Raw genomic sequence first — 27,293 nt, 5'->3', positions numbered from 1 at the left:
CAGCTGAGGGAACTGGGGTTGCTTAGCCTGGAGAAAAGGAGGCTGAAGGGAGACCTTATCACTGTCCACAACTACCTGAAAGGAGGGTGTGGAGAGGTGGGAGTTCAACCAAGGAACAAGGGACAAGTGACAGGACAAGAGGAAATGGCCTTGAGTTGTGCCAAGGGAAGTTTAGATGGGATATTAGGAAGAATTTCTTTCCTGAAAGGGTTCTCAGGCATTGGAACAGGTTGCCCAGGGCAGTGGTGGAGTCCCCATCCCTGGAGGTATTTAGGAGTTATGCAGACATGGTGCAGTCGGGGACTTGTCAGTGTGAGGTTAATGATTGCACTCGATGATCTTAAAGGTCTTTTCCAATCTAGGCAATTGATTCTGTGATGATGGAGCACATGTACCTGCAGAGCCAGCTCGCTCTCCTTGCAGCTCCTGTTATACCGTCCCTGAGCTGAGAGACTGACGAGGGGTGTAAAAAGCAGCCGGGATTTTGCGCTCTACCATATACACATGCACAGAATGTGAAAACATCCACCTCCTCTAATTATACACTGTTGCTTCCAGTACAGCTTTTATAACTGCCGGTGGCATGACAATGACTGGAGGGGTTTAAGCTTCCCAAATTCTCCAACTGCTGCTTTCACCTGCTGCACCCATTTCAAACTCTCCCAGTTAAAGCAGCTGCAGCCAAGCAGTGCTGGAGAGAAAGGGGAAGCTGAGAAAGCTAAAAGCCTCAGGAAACAAAAGCCATTCCCCAGAGGGGATCAACCACTTTCTGTTCCTCCATCTAGATACATTTAGACGTGTCTGCTACTTAATTGCATCTTTAAGAGTCCCAGCCCTTCCCTGGTAATGGCTGCAGAGGCTGCAGCTGATGAGGAGGGATGGGGAATTGGGAGGGCTGGGTCACAGAAGCCAAGAGCACCAGGTGGCACCAGCAAGAGAGGCTCCATTACCTCCTGGTCTCTTCTGGCTTGACATCTGGTGAGTATGGGCAATGAATAATATTATTTCCAAGAAGTGTGTCATCAAAGCATTGCTCTGCATTTATTCATACTGTCAGAAATAAGCCACTGGGGAGCAGTGCTAGCTCTAAACTGCAAAAAAGGTTGAGGAAATGGTGGTTTGCTCGCAGTATTTGAGGTGAGGAAGAAAAACTTCCCAGCTGAAAGCAGCCGGCCCTGCGTTACACCAGCCTGTATAACAGGGGTGTCACAGCTGCACATCTGTGGCTGCAAACCAGACGGCAATGCTGCAGGGTCCTGCTCTTTCTGTTGCCAGACCAGATGGTCCTGATCCACAGATCTCAGATCCAGCTCTTTCCTGCCACCATGCTCTCAAATCCCTGGAGCTCAGCACAGCATCTTCAGCCTTCAAAAGAATTCAATATTTTGCCTTCCAAACAGCGTTATCTCTGGGCTCTCTGCAAATGCAAAGGCAGGATGCCATCAAAGGGAAATGACACGTAATAAGATCAGTGTTAGTCGGGAATGAGAGCTGCAGCTGCCTGGGCAAACGAGGCAGCCACGTTCTCTCTCTTTCTCTCTTTCTCTCTTTCCTTTCCTTTTTTTTTTCCTCCCAAAATGTAACTGCATCCACATGGAGGAATTTGCCAGGCTTTGTTTCTATCCCTATGGGGAGGGATGTTTCCTGGTCCCAGCAGATTTGTGATGCTGTAAGGGGAACCTGGAGTCTCAGCAAGTTGTGCACTGAGCTTGGGTGTCCCATGACACAGCTCACCTCTGCACAGCAATGTTGACAGAAAACGCTGCCTGTATGTCCTATCATGTGTCTGGCCATGCAGTAATATTTTCCAGTGTTTATAGAGAGGACCACTGCTACAAGGCACAGGTGAGAAACTTGGGTGTTTTCAACAGCGAAGTTTAGATCTTTATACACACACCAAAAAAAAAAAAAAAATAAAAAAAAAAAAAATTGAAAATGGGAAATGCAGCCTTTTCCTTCCCAGGAAAAAGTACACTCTTTTTCTCAAACTGTGAAACAAAGAAACTAATTTCTGACCATACACTTTTAGGAGAAATGAACACATGAGAGGTCCTTCTCCTGGCATCATCTCTGCTTCAGCCTTCCAGGGTAATGTAATAAATATTGAGCTTTCAGCACAGCTGTTATTAAACATAAAGATTTCAGCTTAGCTCTTGCATCCCCTTGCCAAGATTTCCAGGGGTTTAGCTCTCTGCAGGCCCAGGTGAACCTGAAAACAAGGAGATGAAGGGAAGGGCTGGGACAGGTGGGGCGGCAGCCTGGGGCTGTGCCCCAAAGCCAGTGCCTGGATCTGTTCTCTGAGCAGCCATGGAGGGAGGTGCCGGTCCCCACGGTGCCCCAGCAGCTCCACAGCACATGGAAAGGATTCAGGGGAAACCACAGCACAAGAAGAGCAAAATCCATTAGTCCCAGCTCAGCTGCCCTCAGTGAGGCACGGATGGGAAGGGGGATCAGACCAGGCTCCAGGAGACACCGAGCTGTTTGCTCAGGAGAGAGGTCAGTGCAACTATTCTTGTCCCAGGGATCAGGCAAAGCCAAAAGCAAATATCTCTGTTCTGCATTTGCGGGACTTATTTTTTGCATGATTTGAAGGGGATTATTTTCCTACAGCTGTAAACCAGGGTGAAAAGGTCACAGACACCATGGGGTTACAGGTTGCTTTTTCATTCCAGTTTCTTCCATGCTGCCTGAGCCTGATGCACAGAGCTGTAAAATGGAAATTGGGTATCTGCTGTAATAGCAGGCACTTAATTAAAAATAAATAAATAAATAGCCTCTGCTTTTCATACCATAATCACCACAGGCTGTGAGGAGATTGTCTGGTGTGGGCTTAGTTTTCAAGAATAATTCTGAACATTTAAAGGGAAATTCTCAATGTCAGCTAACCCAGTGCTGCCTCCTGATGTCTGCAGAGCCACTGAGCCTTCTATTCCACAGAAGAGCTTCGAACATCAACTATTTCCTAATTAACTCCAAGGGCTGCCTCACCTCTCCCCAGCTGCCAGGCTGACAGCTACTCCTGCTGTGACAGAGGTCACCTGGGAAAATTGAGGGGATGACAAGTCTCGAGTAGCACCAATAGGCTGGTAAAGGTGTCTGGATCAGAGAGGGACACAGATAGGCAGGGCTGTGGACTGTTAAGGCTTACAGAAGCTGCTGGGCAAGGGCAAGATGGAAAGGTTCATCTTACAGAAAGGCAAATGCGTCTCTGTGTGGTTTCCTGGTGAATGTCCCTCAGGCTCCAGATCCTCAGCCGGAGCGTTGGATCCAGGTCCTCCCTGTGGGCACTGGAGCACAGAACTGCCCGTGCACTGCTGCCCGCAGGGACTGGCAGCAGCTTGGCAGCCCCACTCTCTTTGGTAGCCAGGGGTGGGCCAGTAGGGATGGTGGCTTTTCCAAGCCACCTGTGGCAGGTGTCATCTATCTGCTGTGGCATGGTAAGAGTCACACGAGGAAGCTGGGAGTGCTGGGGTGGAGACGGTGTGTAGACAACAAAGGAGGCAAAGCTAGAGGAAGACAGTGCTCAAAGAGCAGTTTGTTTGGAGGTGTCTTGGTTTCATTCCTTCTTCCTTTAGACACAGATGGAAGTCAGGACTTCATGCTTTTAAACTGATTTCTGATGCTATGTTTGGATTTTCATTCTTCTCAACAAAAAAACCTGTCATGCTGCCCTGAGGCACACCTTGGCATGCAATTCACTGCTACCCAGCTTGCAGCATTCTCCTGCAAAGCCACCTCCCCTCAGCTTCTGGCCCACCAGACTGCATTTCCATCACTCACCCGGCTAAGTGGGGATAGGCAGCAACTGCCCCAGTGCAGAGCCCTGCTGCCCGAGCCCACGGGCAGGAAGGCAGGGGCAGGATCTGTGTCAGCTGAGGGTGATGGGGTGAAGGAGGAGGCACTGGCTTGAGGCACAGGACAGAAGGATGGGGAATTAGTGCTTTTAAATGGGGAAAAAGTACAGAGGAAAAGGGCATGATGCTGGGAACCTGTCTAGAGAAAAGATGTCAGGGAAAGAAGGTTGTTGAAGGAGTCCAGTTTTGAGAGGTTTGATAGTTACCTCCTTCCGCCATCCCAGCTTACTTGTGATTTGCATAGGAGTGTATTGCAGTGTCACCCTTCCCTCGTCACCTACTGCTCACACGCTCCCTTTCAGACTCAAAACAGAGAGAAAACCCCATGAGCTTGGCTTGGATGGCATCGCCGCGCTGCCTGTGCTACCTCATCTGATGGTTGGGATGAAATTTTGAGCCTTGTGCCAGTTGCATTTCTCACCTCTGGTGCGCTTTCCCTCAGCCACACGCCTGCCCTTACCGTTAAAATGGAGTAGTAAAATACAAATCAATCAAGTCCTTGCTAGTAAATGAAATGTGTGGAATTTTAAACATATTATTGGAATTACTGTATCTTGTCTGTATACATGAGTTAGAAATATTTGTGGAATCAACTATTTTGGTACCTAACCCCTGGGATGCTCAATAATGAGCAAACATGTAACTCCATTAGTTGTGGTTATTCAAAACTGTATCCTCCATTGCCACACCAACTGCAAAATCCCTTTCCTGTGCTTGTCCTGAGAGAGCTTCTCTGGGCTGCAGAGCAGCCTCCTGCCCTATTCCGAGACTGCTCATGTTCATGGAAGGAAAAGCCTGCTGTAGGCTTGGGCCAACTGATTTAACGAGCGCAAAAAAACTTCCCCAGTCCTTGAAAATCTTTTTATTGCTCAAAGGGACAGATAGGAGAGTTTGAAATGCCACAGGACTAAATAAAACAGCTAGAAACTTGAAAGACACTCAGCACATAAACAACATGTTGTAGCTGCATATTCATTTTACAAAAGGAAAAACGTAAAGTTGGAAATACAATCACAAGAGATATTTCTTGAACAAATATCAAGCAATAGGAGAACAAAGCACAGTCAACCCATTTCAAGTGTTCACTGGACATCAAAAATGAAGAAAAGCTTCTATGAATTCCTGGAGCTTTTGACTGCTGTAATTATTTCCTAAATCATGTAGAGTGTCTATGTTAGCTATATTAACATTTTAGATAAATGACCTGGAAAAATAAAACACAACAGTGTAGTGTGTGTACCGAGGAGAAAGAACAGGCCAAGTGACCGAACTGTTTTGACAGAACATTTTTAGACAATTTATCATTTATCTGTAACAAGAGCTGCCGTTAGCAGTAGTTCTTGCAGACTGCAAGGTCATTAAAGCTTTCACGTGCCCTTCTGAGCAGCAGGTAATTAAAAGCATATCTAAAGCAAACTCAAAGCACGATTTTTGCACGGAAAGGTGTACCTGGTTAGCATTGAGAACAGGGTACAGAGTGAGAGCCCACATGCTGAAATGTCTCCATTTCTGCTGGTACCAGCCTAACTAAATTAAAGCGACATGGCTGTGTCTACAGCTGGAACAATCGCACCTTCGTTTGCTCGCAGACATTCTGCAACATGCTGGTTTACCCAGGTCTGGTTACTACTTTTTACTTATTCTGACTGAAGTCGGTTATAAATCAGAGCATTCTGGAGGAGGTATGTTTGAAGCATGGTTCTGTTCCCTAGAATAACTTCATGGCACATCATCAGAACCTGCACAGAGAAAAAGCTTGTGCCTGTGACCACTGACAACGAGGCATGGTTATAATGCTGGAAGGTGACAGTAAAAAAAGACCTGTGTTAGGGTCATTCCTAGTCTACTTATGGAGCAAGGAGACTAGCAACTTCCTACACCCCTTTAGTCACGTCAGTCATCTTGAATAAATATAGTCACATGAGAAAGATTGTACTTCCTCTTGTACGCTGACATTTCAGTAGAACTTGCAAGACCTGGGAAGTTTAGTTAAGTTTAGTTAAGCTGTGTAAAGATAACAACCAAAGAAATACACATACATCATGCAAGCCTAACTTTGCCTTGCAAATGTCCTACTGCAGACCACTTTTCTGATGGCTCCTTACCTTACTTTACAGGTTTGGCACGCAGTAGATCACTGACAGGAAATATGACACAAGCTTCACAACTAATGAAGTCATACAGTCATGGTACTCAGTGCAAATACTATTTTTGGCTGTTTTATCAGATCCAGAATCTAATGGATGCTTTAATTACTACATTCACTATAAAGGTAACAACGTTAATTTTATTTATAGTGGACATTTCACTCTGTTGGAAGTTTCATGTTCACACCTTTTTTTGAGGAATAGTGTGCACCAGCAAACTAAGAATTGTGCACATAAGCAGACAAAAGTACGGAAAGCATGACATGGAAATGCCCATGCTAAACTGCATAGTAATAAATGGATGTCCCACAGAAAATCAACCCTTCAGTTACCTACCTTCTTACAGCCCTACTGGCAGACACATTCTATCAGTTAACAGCAACTATGTTGGACTATCAAGCTACACAGGTTTTGCAACACCAAAAGCAAATGCATTAGAGCAATAGTGACCCTGAGTTTTATGTCTATGTTCCTGTAAGTTTAATATCATGATATGATATCATATGGTATGAACATGAGACCATGTCTCTCTTTATAAAGCCAAGAAACACCTGAAATACAATGCTGCTTCAACTCAGGTAAGTATGTCTGCATTGGAAATCTGCTAGGTCCAACTAATCATGTCCTCAGTCTCTGTTTTGGAACAAGCATGCTAACCTTGACTTATATTTTTATGGTGTTTCTGCTGGTGCAAGTCCCTTGTTGAATCATCTAAAGACAAGTAACAGCTATAAAAACAGCAAACACTATTCTTGTTTAACCATTTACTGAAAAACTTAATTTAAAAAAGGTAGGGAGACTTTTCAGAGATACAAATGGGAGGTAGTCGCCTCACTTTAAGGTGTTTTGAAGGCCATTCATAATCCCCCTTAATACTTAATAAGTGGCACTTGAATAATTATTAACTTGTCTAAATTCCAAAAATATGATGGAAAAATTATTATGGTCTCTGTGTTATATCTAAAGATAATAAAGCCAGAAAATTAGAGAGACAGAGGTACATGAGCACATAAAGGCACCTGTGAAAACACTTCTAAAAAGATAAGAACAATTGCTTCTATTTCACTTGCGTGGAAACAGCACAGAAGAATTACTGTTATTTCCCTGGGCATCTCACATCAGATGACAGAAGATCAGGAACAAAACCCAAAATACATTTCCTTTCCTCTATCATAACTAGCTTGTTTTTCTGCATCGCTGTAACACTACTATATCTCAAACGCAAAGAAACTTTGTCATGGATAGCCCACACCCAAGAAAAACAATTGAAACTTGAAGAGAAGAGGCAAAGCCAAACAACACTATGACACAATAAAGAAAAGTTAAAATTTCAAGTTGGAGTTGCTGTAAATAAGTGACCTTTAAAAAGTCCTCTTGAAATATTAATTCAGAACAAATCTTGTACTGTGTAAAACTGGAAATATGTTTGCTATATACCTCAAAATAAATAATAATAATAAAAAAATAAATGGTTTTAAGGGATTTTCAGAAAACTTAAGAGTTGACAACCTCTCCTGGCAACCAGAATGCTCAAATGACTGCCTCAAAGTGAGTGGTCCCTATCTTAGCAAAAGCCATTAAATATTTTTTATCTTATCCTAATAATAACAACAACATGAAATTTACTTCTGTCTTATTCTCATCTACTTTTCCTCTTAAAGGCCTATGGCTTAGTGTTCACAAATTAAAAAAAATATATTTTTAAATACACAAAAATAAAGCTTAATAGCACAAAATACAAAAATTGATAGCTTTAAAAACCATTACATTATTATTATTGAAAAGTACAGTACAATTAATCTGCAGGTCAGAGATGCTTTGATTGTGGACGTAATTTCTATGATTAACTCCTCAAAAAAGTTTTTCATCTTCTTAATTAAATGAGAAATCTTTCATCCACCAAGGTTTTGGATGCCAAATTCTTCCGCCCAAGTGTATTACGAATAAACCTAAATACCTAAGAACATTTTAGAAAAAAATGTATTAATGAAGAAATACTTAAACTAGTATCTTTCAGTACCTAACATAAAATAATAACTTCATATTATCTTTAAATTGTAAATAACATAAGTGAATTAGGTGCTTAACTCCCTTCAGGATTTTTGAAATATTTTCCAATATCTTACCACCCTGAAATATGATATAATTATGTGTGATTAATTTTAACAGATATTTGTGTTTTCTATTGAAAGTTACTTGTAGCATCTTTATTCATGACAGGCATGTGAATAAAATTAATTTCTCGCAAGCCTATTTGACAAAAAAATCCAAAAAACTATTTATAAGATCTCAGTATAATCTTCTGTCACCACATACTGCTAACTTACTACTTTAATTATCTAGTTAACTACATAAACTTCCATACTAACCCACATTTTAAAAATATAACTATGTTCTTAAATTGAAATTTACCTCTTGTTGCAAATATGTTAGAATAGCTGCTAAAACAAAACTCTGGGAACCCAGATCCACAACGGAGAAAAACAGGATATCAAAGATGAGCAGCATTGCCTCATTGCCATAATAGAGAACATCACTGACAGAGTGTCCTTCATCTACAGAAAGAAAATTAATTTTGAAAAATGATTATTTCTGTGAAGTGCAAGTTTGTGGAGTTCATCAGTTCATGCTGAGAAAACTGATAAGAAAAAGGAAAGTCAGAGCAAGAGCTAGTTACGGCATTCCATGGCATCGTAAGAGCTAGTTATGACATTCTATTTATGCACAATAATACAAACCTTTTCACTTATAAAATGGCTTATAATCACAGAGCCATTTTGGTTGGAAAAGACCTTTAAAATCATTGAGTCCAACCATTAACCTATTTTGCATAGCTTCAGGGACTAGAATCAGAACTGGTGTCACCCCTGTTTCTGCTGGAATACTTATTTTTGCTGTAGGTATTGGCAACCATTAAAAAGCTTCAAAATAAAATGTTCAAGAACTCAAGCTACTTAGTGGAGTCTGCAAAGATGAGTGGTGTATTAACAGCAAGTATTGCACTAAAACATCCTCACTGTGATCATTATCCTCTTTAAAGTAATTGTCTTTCTATACTTTTAGTTGTTTCATTTAGTTCTTTCCATTTAAAAATGGGATATTGGATGTAGATAGCAAGTCAAATGAACACTTTGCAGACACATGCATGTCTCTTTCAGTTGCTTAAAAGCAAAAAAACCCATTGCAGTCGAGTGACAAATTATAAATAGGATTTCTGTAACCTGAAGAATATCTCTCAAAGACCTCCCTCACAAGCGGTCATTTAATGACCTCTCCTGCTGCAAAGTCCAGTTTAGATTGCAAATCCTGGGAAAGAAATTACACAGAAATCTACATTCTTAGAATAGTACAAATACCAAGTAACAAATCTTTTTACCATTGTAAAAAATACTTTTCTCTATTGGTTCCATGAACTCCATGCCAAGAATCCGTTCAAGCAGCAACTTATCCTTAACAATATAATCCATTTCTTTATGAGCCTATATGAAAAGGAAAAACAATACTTCTTGGTTTATGATTTCAAATAAAAAATACTCATTACAAAATGAAGTACAGCTACTTACACCTTTATGAATGAAAAAAAGCACTGGTCTATTCCAAGACAAAAATAAACACAAAACAAAATAGGATTTGTCATTTTTAAGAGCAGGCTGCACTTTTGGACACTACTCTTTTTTTTTTTTTAATGAAGCACTGTTCCAGTTTCCGTAAAACCTTTAACAACAAGTCTTCAACCACATATGCTTAAAGAGAAATTACAGTCTTTCAGATTTAAAAGTTTTAATCTCTACTTACTGTATTTTCCTTAATAGAGTAATGTCAGTATACATACGTGATCTATAAAAGAACTGAGAAATTTGTTCATGGCGTTGTATGCTCTTGTGCTTTGTTCGAAAATATTTGCAGATGAGTCTAAAAGCCTGGCAGGTCCGCGTTTCTGAAATAGAGCATGACCATGACTTCAGCAGAAAAATTACATATTTTAAATAACACCTACAGAATACAAATATCTAACTTACTCTTGTTAGGGTTTCATGAATCCTGTCATAGTGCAGTCGCATTTTTCTTGAAATGGAAATCTGAAATGTCTGGCCATCCGTGTTCGGTAACAAACCTCTCTGACTACATAGGTTTTCCTATAAAATTAAAGCAATTCTAAATTAACATTATTGATATAATCCATAGACCAAAAAAGTCAAAAGCTTTTAATTTCTTCTTTCATGTACACATAGTACTTCATATCTCTAAATATTTGAATCCAGTGCACTCTTGGTTCTATTACAGCAAGATTTTCTTAGGGCATGAAATCCTGACCCCTGCTGTCACAAAGTCATATTCCTCTTTTCACCTGCAGTCAGTTCATTACCTTCTGACTTTCATTCTGAAGCCCTTTCTTTTATGTCTAAGATTTATTCTATACTTGTCCTGCTTTTTTTGTGCTTTGGATTCCTGACTTTTTCCATATGTTTTTCAAGTCACATCTAGTAAACCTCAAAAATGCCAAGAAACTAGAAAATTCAACATCTCCATAGGGAAAAACTTGCTTTTCCCAAAAATTATATTAAAATAAGCAACTAGGAAAAAAATGATAGGAACAGACAAGTAAAAAATATTACTAACAAGATTTCTCTACATTTCAATGTTTGAGATTTAATTTTCACATGGTTATGTTTTTTTTCTGTCCACTTATCAGTGAAATAGGAGTTACCTTTGTCTAAGGTACTTTTTTCCTACTTGTCCCTGCAATGATGCAAGATGTCATGAAATTTAGTGCAAACTGCTCCAGTCTTGTATTAGACATTTTACAGTTGCCTGATCTTGCATCAAAGATACAACATACAACAAACTAGAAAAAAATACTTATTCAAATTAAATTCTGTAAAGAATAGGTTATGTCACCAGAGAAGAGATGGAATAAAATAATGTATTGGAAGAGTGGATGGCTCTTTATTAGGAGTTTTTCTGATTTGTCTCTTTATGAAATCATCTTGGTATGCACCTTTTTGAATGTGCCCAGGAGATTACCAACGGCTGGTATCTTTTAAGTATCATAACTTGGTGCACAAATGCAGATCCATAATGCAAAGGTGTGGGGTTTTTTTTGTGAAATAAATAATTAGAGCGGGTGTAAACTGAACTACTTTTACTTACTGCTTCTCTCTTTAGGTTCATATTCATTTCTTCCATATTAGTATCTGCATGTCCATGCACAGAGCGACCATGGATATAATAACCAAAACAGCTGTGAGACAAGAGAAACACTGAAATCTAAAAGAGATGGGGGAAGAGAAGAATACTTTAATTAAACATTTTAATTTTATTTTTGAACTTTTGAATTCACAGTGGAGATCAGCAAGACCAGCCCTTCTACAAATACAAAGTAGGCAGGTACCAAAATAAATATGGCAGAAAAATATTTAATAACTCTTTTACTGATTAGTTTTATCTGTGTTTAACCAGATACACACACCCACTTCGAGTTCAGTTATTCAACGGCAGGGATGAATACTTAATTCCACAGCAACAAAAAATTAAAGCAAAGTTATTAGCTTTTATTTTGATTCAAAAGTTGTTTTTGTGATACGTAATACATATGCCTGATTCCAGCTGACCTCCTAGGAGATTGTATTTAATTGAATTTCATCCAGTATGATACAATGCTTATGTATCACATAAAAAGCAAAATTAACTTTCTCTACAACCCATGCACTACATGAGATTTTCATGGAAGAGGAATAACCAAGGCTGGAAAGGCTGATAAAAGGGGTTAATCTCTGCATTTTCAAAAAGTTCTGGTCAAATGAGCTAATCCAACATGTTCTAACTACACTCTTGGTTAAAACCGAATTCCTACAGTATGAAGCTTCAAGAGCGATATTTAAGCTAGAGAAAGGGAAGTATTTCAGATGTGAGTAAGTGAAAATGCATGAAAAAGGTGATAACTGTCCAAGGGGGACAACCACAAGACAATATCTGTAAGACAAAAGTACTAAAATTCAAACCAGTAGAAAGAACAGCAGCAAACAGTTCCACATCTAATTTCTGTCATAATTTGTTACTTTTTACTTCTGTATGACCTAAAAATGAAGAACACACTGAGACCTATGATTCCAGAATCTTTTTCCAATAAGAATTTAACTGAAATCCTGCAGATTGCACCAGCAAAGTGAGCTGGAAGAAACAGCAACTTTGGCTCTTAGCTAGTAATTTCTGATTAAATTAAATGAATAAATATTATTTAATATTCTTAAAACTCTCATGTATTATTCTATTAAAAATGTCACTGTACAAATTAGACAAATACTTACATTGCTCATGGAACACAAATCAACAAATTGGCTTATCTTATCTTCAACAAATCTTTCATAAAACACAGAAAAAAATATCATCTGAAATAAATCAACCAAATTTTCTTTCATTAGTTAATCAGTTTTGACTTCATTAAGCAATTAACTTCACAGTTTAGCACCCACAAATTACAGACTTCTATAGTGCCCACCACTGCACTGGACTCTATGAATCATAATGGGATTGACATCCTTCCTCTAAGAAGTAAAGTTGTAGCAATAAGCTGCTTTTCATTTTTAACGTGGAGATGCTTCAAATTTGTTTAAAGGAAAACAAAGTAGTTGCATAAATTCACATCTTTGAGAGGATTAAAATTCTGACTACAAAGATGTCAAAGATTAATTTTGAGTTCTAAAGGTGTATCATACTAAAGCAGCTGAAAGTCTAGATCAAGCAAAATAGTTAAGAATATCCCCAATGCTATGATACACAGTATGGATGGCCTGGCGATATATTCTAGCTTCCAAGAACCAGCCTGAAAATGATAATTTCGTATGCCATGTGTTTCACATACCTGTAAGAAGGCAATGGCTAGCCAGAGTGCAGCAGACACACCAAACCTCAAAATGCGGCTCCAAGGAGCTATGTAACTCTCACTGCTTCTTGAAAGACTGGAAGAAGAATCCATTAAAGCCAGGTTTGAAAATCCCACCACCTGAAGGGATAAGAAAGTCAATATAACCACAGGAGGCAACGAACAGTATTCATTATTACTTTGTTGTTTCCACCCTAACAGGAAATAAGGAAAAGAAAAAATAGGAAAATTGGACCTAGGAATAGTAGTATGTTCACTATGACAGAACCCAATTGTGTAATCCAGTGTTGTTACTGAGAAACATAATTAAAAACATAAACTGTACATACATGTGTTGATACATAAATTAAAAAACATATGCAGCTAATTCTCACGACAAGTCAACATTGAATTTTAGTGGAAAACTCCAAAAGATTCTACTGTTAGACGGCATGGGGTTATTATTTCTGCCAAATTTCAGCTTTTTGATCCTAGATATTCCAGTGTTAAAACAAATTATTTTTATTTGTTGTGTAGCTGTAAGAAACTGATTTTTTTGTTTTTATTGAATAGAAATCTATTTCCCTCTACTGCCTTCATGGCTAAATCCATTTTAAAGAAACAGAAAAAGTTCCCAAGTAAAAAAGATGAGATAAATACTATGTCTTGAAACACCTAAGAGGTGAAAATTTTGTGAAAATCATTCAGAACTGAAGCTACACCAGAAGCATATTTGTGGTGGGTTGGTTGTTGACCCCCACCACAGCAGGATGGGGAATAAGAAAATAAGCAGGAAAACTTTTGGGTCTAGATAAAGACAGTTTAATAAGCAAAGAAAAGGGAAGAAGGTGAAAAAACCCTCACGACAAGTGATGCAAAGGCAATCACTAACTACCTCCCGCAGGCAGACTGATGCCCACCCAGTCCCCAGAAAATCCCTCCTCTTATTTTTATTGCTGAGCATGATGGTACAATGTACGGAATATCCCTTTGCTCAGGTGGGGGCAGCTGTCCTGGTTGTGTCCTCCCTCCAGCTCCATGCACAACCCCAGCCTGCTCGCTGGGGGCCTTGACACTGTGCAAGCACTGTTCAGCAACAGCCAAAACATTGGTGTGTGATCAGCCCTGTTTTAGCCACAAATCCAAAACATAGCACCCTATGGGCTGCTATATAGAAAATTAACTCCATCCCAGCCAAACCCAGTGTAATACTGCAAAGCTCAGTTTTGCTGCCAGAGCACTATCTGCACCAGCCATGTAGTCAGCACTGCCACGGCGACCAGGGCCAACCAGCAGCTGTTTTGGTGCCAGACAAGGGGCTGGAGGGAGGGAGACTCCTTCTGTGCTTTCAAACTTCCTCCAACTATTACCTTTCCTGGCTTGTTTTCTACTACTGTACAGCTTGGCACCACAACTAAGGAGAACTGAACAGTCACTTCATCAAAATTGCTAACCCAAGAAGACAGGTTCTGAGCAACACAGAAGTTCCCTTGTAGTGAGCAGCTGATTGCCACATCTACCCTGTGCATTATACTTCTAGGGGACACTATGCTCTAAACACCAGCACGACAATGACAGTTACAAAGATTACCTGAGGTTTGCACCAACACCAATTTTAGCCTATTCAGGTACCTTTCATGATTTCCTCCACCATCAGTGGCAAGAAAGGGATTCTCCAGAGGGAAATTCATAGCAGGAATTACAAAGCAAGATGTTAATCACTCCCTACGAAGAGTAGCCTCTCACTTCTAGTAACGCCAGGGGTCTACAAAGAGTAACCTGAGGAGACTAGTTAGTTTTGGGAATATGTGCTCTCTTTTCTCCCATTCCTTCTCTGTAACATGGCACAGAAGTTGTTCCTGGACTGTATTTACCAACAGCAAAAATAACGATGTAGTGAATGAAGAAAACTTCCCAAAACAAAAGTACCTACCAAACTACAGAAGAAACAAAACAGAATATTTTTTAAAAGCTAAAGTACAATTTCTTACATATCCTTAAGCTGCAACTGGAGGCACACTGCCTTGTGTTACGCCATCAGGAACAAAACTGGCACATTTCATTTCCTGCTTTGTAAAAGGTCACTATAGCAAATTAGCAGGAAGGAAGCTCAGTTCACATAAATATGAAACCAGAAATAAAACTGTAGATTGTGGCAGGAGGGAGCCAGTAGGCAAATAAAGAATTGAGTGTGTACAGAGATTTATCAGTCTCTTAAGCCATTTAGGGTAATGCATTACCTTAAAAAAAACGAAAAAAACCTAAGGTCTCTAAGGTAATTAGAGGTTGGTTTAGGCTTTTTTTTTTTAAGTCTTCCTTAATGAAATATTGCAATGATCTATACATACATACATACCTACATATAAATTTTAAAATGTATTAAAATAATTATTTCATTAAGCTACATGTTTTCAAGTGAACTTGAAGGTCACCCACTGTTACCACAGAAAATACAAGAACTAAAGAACAGACGCTTATGTTACACTCTGGTTGTGAATAATAAAAAAATAATAACAATAATAATTGTAGCAATAATACCTCCAGAAAAAAAAGAACTGCAAGGACTTGAAAGAGGGGATTTATCTTCCTCACTGTCTGAATTTCATTCCATTCATTTGCTATAAAATATGTCCTCCATATGCTCACAGGTGCAGCAGCACTTTTAATAACACCTTCACCTAAAAAGAATACATATAATAAACTCTGAAATTTAATATTTGAGAGTGATATCCAAACTTAACCAAAGTTGTTTGTACAAACAAGCATAGTTTGAGTTACCTTCAACTGCTTTAAGAACTTTGCCCTTAGGTCTTTCCCAGTCAATAAAGAAAATATCTATAGTAAGTTGTGAAAACAGCAATTGTAAGAATTGCAGAGCCTATGAGAGAAAAAGGACAAATATAACAAGTAAGGACAGCAACAGCATAGAGACAAAGATGAAGAAACAGTCATTGCACGTCATTCATTAAACATAACAAGTAATATACTTGACTATGCTTGAGACTGCAACTTCGTTACCAAGTTTTGATACATCTTTTTTTAAAAAAATGTAAAAGCTTGGAATAATGGTGAGTCATGTGATGATGCCCAAAATTACAAAGAAATTACAGCAACGTATCAAATTCCAAAAAAACTGAGTACGCATTTTCCGTCAATACAGGAACTGACAGCATTTATATCCTGCTTTAAAAGAAAGCACTTGCTTTCTTGATATGGTGTTATTTTATTTAGGTTTCTTTACACTTTGATCTTTGAAAGAATAATTTTCCATAGATCATCTTCCTTAGACATTTGTTTCCTTATAAAGATGCCACAAAATAAATTTCTATGGAAAAATGACTTAATTCTTAGAATAAAATACTTGTTTATGTTTATACACTAATAAAATTAACTATACAAGATGTTTAAAAACAAGACTACTGAAAATATACAGAAGCATATGTTGAAATGTCTTCAATGCCTGAGGAAAAAAATATTTACCTTTAAACTAAAAGCACAAGCTAGGTATGTAACAAAAGCTTCTTCTTGAGATGGAAGTGGTAGAAGGACAGAGACAAACTGCTGAGCCTATAATTGAGAAATTACATTGAAACAGTATGGACAGCGTATGTAACAACATACTAACTGTTAAAGAGTGAATAACATTTGCAGAAAAAGATCAATATTTAACGTGCAATCATTTTGAATTTGTAAAATATTTAAAGTGACTACTAAGCAGACTGCAAGTACAATGGATCCTAAGGAAAATAAACAGGTGAACACAAAAAATTTAACCACATAAAACAGAATATGATATAAAACTTGCCTCAATACTCTGACCAGAAAGGCAAAAAAAAAAAAAAAAAAAAAAGAAAAAGAAAAAGAAAAAAGAAAGAAAGACAGAAAATGAATTTTTGTGTAAAAATATATGCAATATTAATAGGTTTTCTTAACATCCAAATCTGGAAAAACACTTACTTTGAAGAACACAAGCCAATAAATCCCTGTGCCCACTGTGACAATAAAGAAAACGTTGGCAAGGTCTCCAGCATAAAAGAGTAAGAACTTCAAAATTGTCTGCAATTATAAAAACACACTGTAGAGATCTGTAAAACTAATTAAGTAAAGCATATGTACATTCACATAAAATGTTACGCAGCTCACACTACAGGAAAAGTAGCCTCAAGCAAAACTTTTGTACTGTGGTCATATATTTATGGTATATTCAGTATCTGAAACTCATCCACGCTAGTCTCTGTTCAAAGAAGAATTAATCTGAAAACTAAGGCCACTCAATTGATCAGAACAGCTCTGTGGATACTTTTATTTTTAGCAAAAGTATTTCCTAAATGACAACATCAGAATCCCCAAAAGTACAAAAACCCTACTTCCTCAGGTGAGCCTAACTGCAGGTCACAGTTCTGTGCAGCGAGGTTAGAGATTATTTCAGTTACTTTAAGAAACAGAATAGTTATATCAAAGGGAATGATAGCAAAGGTATCCTTAAAGAGAGAAAGATGTGTCCCTTTTTAGGTTATCAGCTGCTTATACCTGCAAATCAATTATAGAGCTTCCTGTACGCCTCTTCCAGCCTGCAGTCTTGAGAAGGGACCATAACACTGCAAGCCCACCCAACACGCCTAATGCGATCTGAAGAGAACAAAAAATTATTTGAAGATATTTTAAAAAAACACAAAAGTGAGGTAAATAATTATCTCAACAAATTAAAGGGCAATACAACTTACATCAGTCTGAACCCGAGCATCTGATTGATTCATCTCATAACTGACTGAGAAGGAAACCTGAATATTAAGACACAAAGTAAATACACATAGAAATTCTGAAATGCTACAGCCATCACAGACAGTGGTAGTTTTCACACTTTTAGTAGGTGGGAATTCCCATCTAGAGCTACTGTACAAGTAAAACATATACCTTCTTTTACTGTATAGATCTGACCTGGTGTGCTACAGTGCTAGGCTTAGTACTAGCATGTGCTCTGCTACACTAGTGCAGATTTTACCAACAGTAATGCTGGGGATGGATGCCTGCTCTCTGCAAGTTACTAGCTGTACCTGATTATAATCCTTTCAAATGTGTATATTTTTTTCCTTCTGAAAGGAGACAACAAAGGTTTGACACTTTCCCTTTTATCAGTGTTAATTAAAAGTAACTTTGATGTAATCACACCAATATGCAAAATCATAAAGTGAGAGCTTACACAGGTCAAACACCATTTTTTTTTCCCAAGCTTGAATTAAATAAGAACCGTCATGAAGAACCAAAATTGCTCCCTCTAGCTTAAGTATCTATCTAACCTAAGACATCCATAATTGACAACACCTAGGCAGATCAGATGTAGATGTAAGGGTGAAATAGTATAACATGAAATAGAGAAATTGAAAACAATTGTTACTGTCATCACCATTTGAATGTATTATTTTCTAAACCAGTGCTGTTTCTGTGGTTAAATAAAGACATCATTTAGGCAGGGAAGAAGTGTCTGACTAATTCTGCTATCTGTCTATTTCCCTATCATTTCTTTCCTTTCATGAAGCTAATATGGGACACAAGGAAAGACACTGGAACAGGTTGCCCAAGGAAGTTGTGGATGCCCCCTCCCCCCGGAAGTGTTTAAGGCCAGGTTGGATGAGGCTTTGAGCAACCTGGTCTAGTAGAAGGTGTCCCTGCTGATGGCAGGGGGGTTGGAACTAGATGATGTTTAAGGTCCCTTCGAACCCAAACCATTCTATGATTCTATGATTCTAGCACCAGGAATTTCTAGCTAGATGTCTATCTGTACTGGAAGCCTGAACTGTTGAAGGCTAATAAGTAGAAAATGTTAATATTACAATTTTTTTAATAACAGAACGATTATTCTACCATATAAAGCTCAACGTTTTCACTTTTTAAAGCAGTGTGATCTAACAAGCAAACAAGGCACAAGAATGTGACATCTGAGCTGCTGCCCATCATAGCAGGCACAAGGGCAAGTAGGAAATGCTCCTTCTGCATCTGCTACCACACAACACAGCGGCTTTCAGCAGAGGAAGATTCCCCCAAACTCGTCTTCAACCTCTCTGGCTACAGATTTTTGAGTATTTTACTTAAATTCTTAGAGATGTGCTGTAAAATAATACACAGCAGACAAAACACCAAAGGGTGTTTTAGATATATTACCAGTATTTTAACTTAAACTACAGGTGACCTGAAATGTCTGTGTCATAACAGCCTCCTCTTGATGCATTGCTTTAAATAAAAAAATATTCAATTTCTTGCATAAATTGCTAGTTTCAAAGCATTGCATAGACTACTTTTCCTGTTATTTTCTTTGAGTATAATTTTATTTGAACTGTGTGCCAATTTAGCATTCTGCAATCAATTGTAAAATTCTAAGTATTTTAAGGGAAAAAAGACTCAAGAGAAATTCAAAATAAAATACTTTCAACTGTTTGTTTTAAAAGCTTTAAGTTTCAGTGAAAACTTGCAACTTGAAAACTGAGCAGAACTAGAAACTGCTTATTATATTTTTACAATCCCACCAAATATGTTCACTCAACTGGAATGCCAACAGAACTAAAAGTTTGATTAAATCAGTTCAATTCAGATAGCACAGCGATCTCACCGTCACACTCTGGGTTTCAGGGTTTTGGACAAGGACATCTTTGTAAGCAACAGTAAGTAAAGGAGGGTAGATAGTTCCTCTCTGAGTATGGGATACCAGACGAATACTGCAGAAATACAAAGAGAGTATTATTTTGAATACAGAAAACGGATGAGTTGCTTGGAAGTATTGATTGAAACTTGCACTAGTAAGAAAATACTAAATTAACAGAACAACCTGATCAATAAAATGTGAGTTTCAAACCCAATGACATGGCAATTCCCTTTTTAAAAGCAACCAGTGTGCAAAGTCAAGTACACAAATACATAAAAAGAAAAAGCTGTGAAGGATTGCTTATTTGTAAGAAAATTCCTCAATCAATCTTTACCTACTGCTCACATTATGAAAGCTGCAACTGAAATCAATTCCACAAGGCAACTTTTCTCAAAACATTACATTTTCTGTATTTATTTTGAATTTCCAGCATTATCCTTTTTTCCAAGGGGGGGGGAGGGAGTTCTCCTAACATACATAAGATAACTCTTATATTTTTAAATAATCTCATACGTAATTCTCAAGAAATTGAGTTAGTACACTAAATTAATCTTCAAGATGATTACTTGTATGGATCATCACTCAGTGCTACTCAGCAATCTTTTTAACGAATAAGTTGTGAAGAAAAGCTGAAGGAAAAGACATATCTTGCATTTTAGTGAGTCATCTCAAGACATTATATAAAGATGGAGAGAAAAAAATTCTTCCAAAATATGTTCCAGTTGAACTATCAATAATGACTCTAGCAGGTAGTCTCACAATTTCAGTTAAAAAAAAGCCTACCCTGGATTCTACAACAGAATAGGCAACAGTTTGTAAAAATACTGCAAAAAAAATATGGAGTATGAAATAGCATCCTTGTATAGTCAGTAATGCATACATCGAAAAAGAATTAACGGTAGTTTTTAGGTCTTTCCAGATGACACCTGCTTCTAAGAGGGGAGTGAATGCCCGTTAACTTGCATTACCCATACATAGTCTGACTGATCTTCCCTGCAAAGTAATCACAGTAATTTTATCCCCCACAAGTCAATGCTATGTTTTCTCACTCACTTATCAGAACAACCTATGGAAACTCTTGCTATTTCCAAGTATGCAATGGAAAAAGCAATGCAGGCCATACTAGAAACAACATAATAAAACAATTTTCTTTTAAGACCGTAAAATGCAGACTGCACAAAATTTGCTTTATTTTCTATGGACTGTATATTATATGCAATTAATCACCTTATTGTTATTTTGCTAGCAATTCGAATTACTCTTGGTAGTCTTCTCAAGTCATTCTCTTTTCCACTTAGTGTATCCACCAAAAAAAATCGACGAGTCAAAAGCCAGTTGTTCATATTACTGCCTTTGAAAAAACATGACAGTCACATAATATTTAAAAAACTAATTCAACACACAGAAAGAATGAAATCTACTAGAAACAATACATAAAACTGCATGATACATATAACTCAGGATGTAAAATTAATGATTTTCAACTTAAGCAAATACATTTGTGCATATTATTGATTGGGCCAGTGTATGCAAACAAAACTTGCATTTAACACTATCAGAACTTGCCCACAAAATATTATATTCTTAAACAAGTAATAACTTATGGTTGGTTGTGGTATCTTTAAAAACAACTCAGTAACAGTAATTAATACAAATTATTTCTATTTGAAGTTACTCAGATTATTTAAATTCACAAAAATGTTACCATGACAGTCTTACCTTGATTAACAAACATTTCACTGTATTGAAGATTCAAGTTTAAAACCGGCACGGCCCAAAGATATTGTTGTCCATTGTCACCATTATATTCAAGGAATAAGTCATAAAAGATTGGATTAGCAAAATCCAATAAAATCTTGGAAACTGAAATTTTGCACTACAAGAAAAAAAATGTTAAAATAGAAAAATCACTTTAGCCATTTAATGATTTTATCAAGTTGTAGATTCTTCCCCTACAAAATTATTGTGGAATCTGTCCCATTTCTTCACAAAACACAAGGCATTCCAGCTGTTTGCAAGCAAGTACAAAGTACTACTGATTCTATACAAACCTCTTGGAACTGACTGCAACTGACTAGAATGACTAATCTGGAGCTCTAATAACGTTTTTCAACAGATCAGGAAAAAATATCCTGGCAAATTTCATAGACATAAAATTTAAAACAGCATAAACACTAATGTCAAGAAACACAAATGCTGAAGTGATGTAGTACTGTGTCTGGTTCTGGGCTCACCAGTACAAGAGAGAAATGGAGCTACTTGATATAATCCAGTGCATGCCACTAAGATGATGAAGGGACTGGAGCATCTCTGAGTATGAGGAAAGGCTGAGAGAGCTAAGACTGTTCTACCTGGAGATGAGAAGGCTCAGGGGGAACCTCATCAACGTGTACAAATGTCTGAAGGGAAAGTATACAAGACAGAGCCAGGCTCTTCTCTGTGGTGCTCCATGACAGGACCAAAAGCAATGGACACAAGCTGAAATAGAAGGTTCCCTCTGAGCATCAGGAAACACTTTTTCACTGTGAGGGTGACCAAGCACTGGCAGAGGTTGCCCAGAGAAGTTGTAGAGTCTTGCTTCTTGGAGATACTCAAATGGTGTCTGGACATGGTCCTGGGCAACCTGCTTGAGTAGGGAGTTGGACAAGATGACCTCCAGAGGTCCCTGCCTACCTCAACCATTCTGTGATTGCGTGAAGAAATTAAATGTGAAAGTAGATAGTTTTTTGGATATGTGAACAATCATGCAGTCTTTAAATACATACAATCCATGAAAATAATTACATTAAAAAATACCCAGTAAGTTAATATTGATTGGTATTTGTATTTAAACCCAGTAATATTAACTGTTGTTAATACTTAACAGCAGGTTCTACAGACTCCACGTATCAAATATGTAAGATCTTTAAAAGTACAAAAAAACCCAATACCCATATTTGACCAGTTCAATGATCCTACATAGGAAATAAGTTTCCATTCTATTGAAATATGGATTAAATAAGGAAGAGTAAAAATATTTAACAACAATATTTAACAAAGATTTGTCAAAATTATTTGGTAAACACTTTAGTTTTCAGGGACCGAAGCTTTGACAGCTATTACACTATGAGACTTTCACAGCACCCAAACAGCAGCCAGAGTTTATATATTTTTACACAGCAAGGCATAATATGGGGAATGGTTTTGAATGTAGACAAGTTAATAAATAATATTAATGGATAAATAGGTATTAGATGCTGCACACACACATGTGGAGTTTTATGAAAATAAAGATGTTATTTCTCCACTCCCTGACTCTGCCACAGAGACTACCACCTCCCCATTTAACACCTAAGTGACAAAAATTAGGGAAGCTTTATTGCTGGCAGAACCATGTCTGTGGCTGAGTGAATTTAGCATCTAAGCATACACAAGTTCAAGTGCTCTATCCCTTCTCCCTTTCCTGGTGTTCATTAAGGTGTGAAAACTCCAATAGTTTTTCCCACAGTTAAGACAACTAAAGAATCTCTTTCCTCTGATGAGTCAACTGTTCAATTTAAAATTCCCTTCAATCTCTTTATTGAATTCACTGAAATCAGAGAATACATTAGAGAGCTAATGGGGACAGCATACAGGCATGACAGGATTGCATGTGCCTTCTTTCCATATGAAACCTGATCAAAGATGGAGGCAGGAAAATTAGAAGTTAGAATGCAAAGTATACGACTGTCAGAATTCAGGCATTGTGTTCTCCCACCGTTAAGTCACCAGCCTCACTAATACAAATGCTAGTTCAATTTAATTTGATTATTCTATGTAGTGAACAAGTTTTGTGATCTACAGTCAAATAAGTTTTTAAAAATACATTTATTTCAGTGAATAATAAAGAAATTAAAATAAGCAACAGTTTCACAAGAAAGAAGTCAATGTTGCAGCTTATGGCTAAACTCCAGAGATCCTTCAATAAGCACTGAATTACTAATGACATACAAAGCAACTTAGTTAAAAATTCAGAATAGCATTTTATCTCTTACTTACACTTTGTTGGTAAGTTGTTCCAAATGTATAAGCCGCATTCAATTTAGTTTGGGTATCAGGACAAAGCTGAACAAAACATAATTATAATTATAATTAGGTTAATTCAAAGATATCATTTTCTCACATGAAATATTCAAGCAGTTTATGTATTCACAGTTCCTACAAAAGCTAATTTGTTCTATTTTTTTAAGAAGAGAGGCATTGATTTTGAACAGTAAACACGATTATTTATTTTACTAATATTGGTGTTCTTAAAATGCTCTTTTAGCTTATTCATACTTGCATAATATTTTTCAGTTCCATCACTGAAGTTAAAATCTGTGGACAGCAGCATCCAGCCAGGCAAGAATAATCTTCCTGGGGGACTGAATGTTCAATGTATTGTGCTGCCTCAAGCTTTATTAGTAGCTTCTGCTAAATCCAAGAATCCCATGAGAAAAGAACTCCACATTCATATCGCCCCCTTTCTCTTAAGCTAGCATTCCCACTGGATCAAAGTTATCACGGCATGTAACACATTTTTTTTTTCCTTTTTCAACATAACTTTTAATTTTTTTTGCAAAGAACAAGTCATTCTAAGCAGAACCCAGAAAAATGGGCCAAATTCTAACTAACTGAGCATGGCACTTAGTGGAGGGCATAGCCATTTTCCCAAAATGAAAATCAGGTCTAATTTTACATAAAACACAACTCTATTAGTGTGCAACTTAAATTTTGGGGATTACTAAAATTATGCATTGAGGCTGCTTTAGCACTGTGATGTCTTACCATCAGACACAATCTCTTATATTAAAAGAGGCTTTGAATGGAAAAGCTATTAATTTCCTGTTGATTTTTGACAGCTATTGAAAGCTCTGTAATTTATGAAATTAATGTGTCCCAATAAACCTTAAAATCTATGTCAGAGTATCTCATTTTCTATGCACGGTAATTGGCTTAGTAACCTGTTTTCTCAGACACTAGTTTTTCTTAAAATTTGAGAGGCAGATGTAAGACAGTTCATCCTGAGACAATAAGAAAAGAAATAGCAGTTTCTATCTAAATCCAGAATGTCAGCTGCTCTTCTGTAGATACTGGAGCATTTGAAGTGATGTGCTCCAAGAGTGATATGAACAGCCTAGAAAAAGGGAGAGACAATTTCCTATTGTTCTTGCTATTGTTGCCAGCCCAGGGAGTTGCTGAGAGCGCCTAGATCATCACTGGACTGCTAAACAAATTCTGTTCTGTAACATGTCTCGCAGCTGCAAATTTCTGCTAACTGTTGGGCTCATTATTACTGCGCTTTCCACTTGCCTCTTCCTTGCGTTTTTCACGCCCTATACAGCACGGTACTGCTGCAGCAGGATGTGTGTGTGCAACTGAAATCTAAGGGTAGAGTGTCCAAGGGTGCTGTGAATCCTCTAGCCAGTGTTTGCCAGTTCTAGGTAAAGTCTCCCAGCAAGTTTATGTAACTTTCTGTTATGAAAAAGCCAGGAGAGATGCTGGCCAAAGTGTTTATTTTACATTAAAAGCAAAAGAAAACAAACAAACAAAAAATCCCAAGAAAGACTGGGAACTAAAAGAAAATGGGGTGGTAGATCAGTTTTCCTACCTCTCTTGATAGTGACATGATCACTGATTTGCTTGGCATCCCTATAACATGTGAAAACAGCTGACAACATCCAATAGGGACATACATACTCCCAGAACTTTCTATAAATGTATGTGGACTGAGAGCTAAAGAATATACTTTTCTCACCAAGAAAAAGAGGTCTAATAAATTACATACATGGGTAACTGTATGTTAAATGGAAGATAGTTGTTTCTAAATGACTAGTGCTGTTTTTCAGAGCTTTCCAATATTCCAAATTTATATTGGTCCAATGGATGAGGGCAATGTTGCTGAATTTATACTTTGGATTTTGTAACAGATCATCGTGAGCAATAATCAAGGGCTATTTTCCCTAATCTAGCTCTATGGTTATTGTATGAACTGTCACTACTGTAGTAACCAAACTCTTGACTTTTGCCTTAATTCGGTTAAAGGCAATCAGAACGTTATGGTATCAACAAAAGATAATGAAAATCAAGCATACCTGTAAGATCCCTCCTTCCAAATTTTGCCACTTAAGAAAGTTTCCTGCTGCGTCAAACGAGGCTGCAATAAATTGCAGCTTTACATCCTGATGATGAAAAAAGATAATGAAACTGCCATAAAGTGGACATATACATTTTAGAGACTGACGTTGCATCGTTTGATGCTTCCCTAAAACTTTACACATAATGCTTCATTTTTTACCTTTGATTTTATGTTTTTAGTATTGGTTTTGGTAGTTTACTTTTTTAAAAAACATCCTTCACAATTCTACACTTTCATTGGTGATGTGGAAAAAGTTCCAAAGGAACTTCTATACAGGTAGACATATCCTAAAATAATCCATGCAGATTTCTACTGTATATCAGGCTGGGATCTTGAGGGCTTCCAGGACCTTCAGTGTTAGGAAAAACAACAAGTATTTCAGTTGTTAAAACAGAACCTGCATTGCAACATTGTTTAATTTAAAACAGGACCTTTTAGAATGCAGCTGAAAAAACCTATTGTTTTATTTCTGAGTCAATAAGAAAATGTAAGATAAATTTGGCAGTATGACTGACAAACAGGTTATCACTAGCACTACTTACTTTCTGTGATTAACTTAATCTGAATAAACTATTCCGGTTATTTTAATTTTACAATGAATCTGTAAACTTTACTGTTTGATTCCTTCTTAGAACCGTGGCAGTTAACAAGCTACTTAAGGAGTCCATCCTTCCCAGGGATGGATACCTGGCTTCATTAACAATTAAATTATTGGTTTTTCTCACCTGTTTTTTTTTTTTTTTCCCTAATTCACTGTAGGAACAGGAAAAGGCTGGAGTAATAGACTGAACTCATTGCTGATACAACTCAACTTGTAGAGATTTGTAAGAGAGATATTAAGGTCGGTATAAATGAAGTATGGACAGAAAAGTGTGTGCAAGCACCAGAAGCAACAGAAGGAAAGGGTAAAACACCATATAGCCATAATGAACACTGTTCTCAGCAATAAAGCTGAGAAATGGATTCTGATAAAACCAGGGCACAGACGACTCGTCAGCAAAAGATCATGTACCTTGGCACCACAAGAATGGCAGCAAAGTTACAGCACACCACATATACGTCTCTTTTTCCAATTAGCTCACCAGGAAAAGTGACAGAAGTATGTATACATTTCAAACAAGGGAAAAAGACAAAGACCAGCTCTGCTTCAGATTTATTGAGACTGAAAGAAAAAAGACTCTGAAGCAAAGGACAATGTCAAAACAACTATTAACTCCTAAGGGGTATAAAAGATTTGTTTAATTACTAGTTCATCACTGCCAATCCAGAAGAACCTTGGGGATGCAAACAGAACTTAATAGCTGGCATCCCTTGTTCCTTGTGTCACACACAATCCTGGTCAGACCACACAGGTAAGCATATCTTGGCCCTATGAGAATGTGGGTATGAGAGTGTGAGCCAAATAAAGGTGTGAGCATCTGAGTGTAAGTCAGTAAAATCACCTTACCTCGAAATTTTTTACATAAATATCACCTTCCTCTTCTGTAAGATCTCACACTGAGTTTTGTTACACTAACTGTCTAAAAATTATCTTTAGTGGAGCCACATCTCCAATGAAGCTAATTATGTGATTATGCCCTCTTCAAAATGTCTGTTTCCCCATGTCTACTACCCAACACCTACCTTATCAGTTCCTTTAAAACTGAAGATTGTAGGG

General features: G+C 37.6%; 1 protein-coding gene across 1 annotated transcript in view; it reads right to left on the bottom strand.

Annotated features, from left to right (window-relative positions):
* Nucleotides 1-7,877: 7,877 nt before the first annotated feature.
* The window catches only part of TMEM67 (transmembrane protein 67), a gene marked incomplete at its 5' end in the record, with an annotated part of 27,699 nt that continues 8,283 nt past the window's right edge, over nucleotides 7,878-27,293 (bottom strand). The window contains 20 exons of the mRNA XM_010176704.1: nucleotides 7,878-7,958; nucleotides 8,414-8,556; nucleotides 9,378-9,480; nucleotides 9,834-9,938; nucleotides 10,021-10,137; nucleotides 11,153-11,269; nucleotides 12,310-12,390; nucleotides 12,864-13,004; nucleotides 15,402-15,541; nucleotides 15,642-15,741; nucleotides 16,344-16,430; nucleotides 16,821-16,919; nucleotides 17,394-17,492; nucleotides 17,588-17,644; nucleotides 19,468-19,573; nucleotides 20,728-20,851; nucleotides 21,220-21,376; nucleotides 23,518-23,583; nucleotides 25,593-25,679; nucleotides 27,260-27,293. The exon at nucleotides 27,260-27,293 is cut by the window's right edge and continues 78 nt beyond it. Coding sequence (XP_010175006.1) covers nucleotides 7,878-7,958; nucleotides 8,414-8,556; nucleotides 9,378-9,480; nucleotides 9,834-9,938; nucleotides 10,021-10,137; nucleotides 11,153-11,269; nucleotides 12,310-12,390; nucleotides 12,864-13,004; nucleotides 15,402-15,541; nucleotides 15,642-15,741; nucleotides 16,344-16,430; nucleotides 16,821-16,919; nucleotides 17,394-17,492; nucleotides 17,588-17,644; nucleotides 19,468-19,573; nucleotides 20,728-20,851; nucleotides 21,220-21,376; nucleotides 23,518-23,583; nucleotides 25,593-25,679; nucleotides 27,260-27,293 — 2,044 coding nt within the window. The remainder of the gene's footprint in view (nucleotides 7,959-8,413; nucleotides 8,557-9,377; nucleotides 9,481-9,833; nucleotides 9,939-10,020; nucleotides 10,138-11,152; nucleotides 11,270-12,309; nucleotides 12,391-12,863; nucleotides 13,005-15,401; nucleotides 15,542-15,641; nucleotides 15,742-16,343; nucleotides 16,431-16,820; nucleotides 16,920-17,393; nucleotides 17,493-17,587; nucleotides 17,645-19,467; nucleotides 19,574-20,727; nucleotides 20,852-21,219; nucleotides 21,377-23,517; nucleotides 23,584-25,592; nucleotides 25,680-27,259) is intronic.

The sequence above is a fragment of the Antrostomus carolinensis genome, unplaced genomic scaffold (assembly GCF_000700745.2).
Source record: "Antrostomus carolinensis isolate BGI_N321 unplaced genomic scaffold, ASM70074v2 scaffold1091, whole genome shotgun sequence".
In the NCBI taxonomy this organism is placed as follows: Eukaryota; Metazoa; Chordata; class Aves; order Caprimulgiformes; family Caprimulgidae; genus Antrostomus; species Antrostomus carolinensis.
This window is presented reverse-complemented; position numbering and strand designations above follow the sequence as displayed.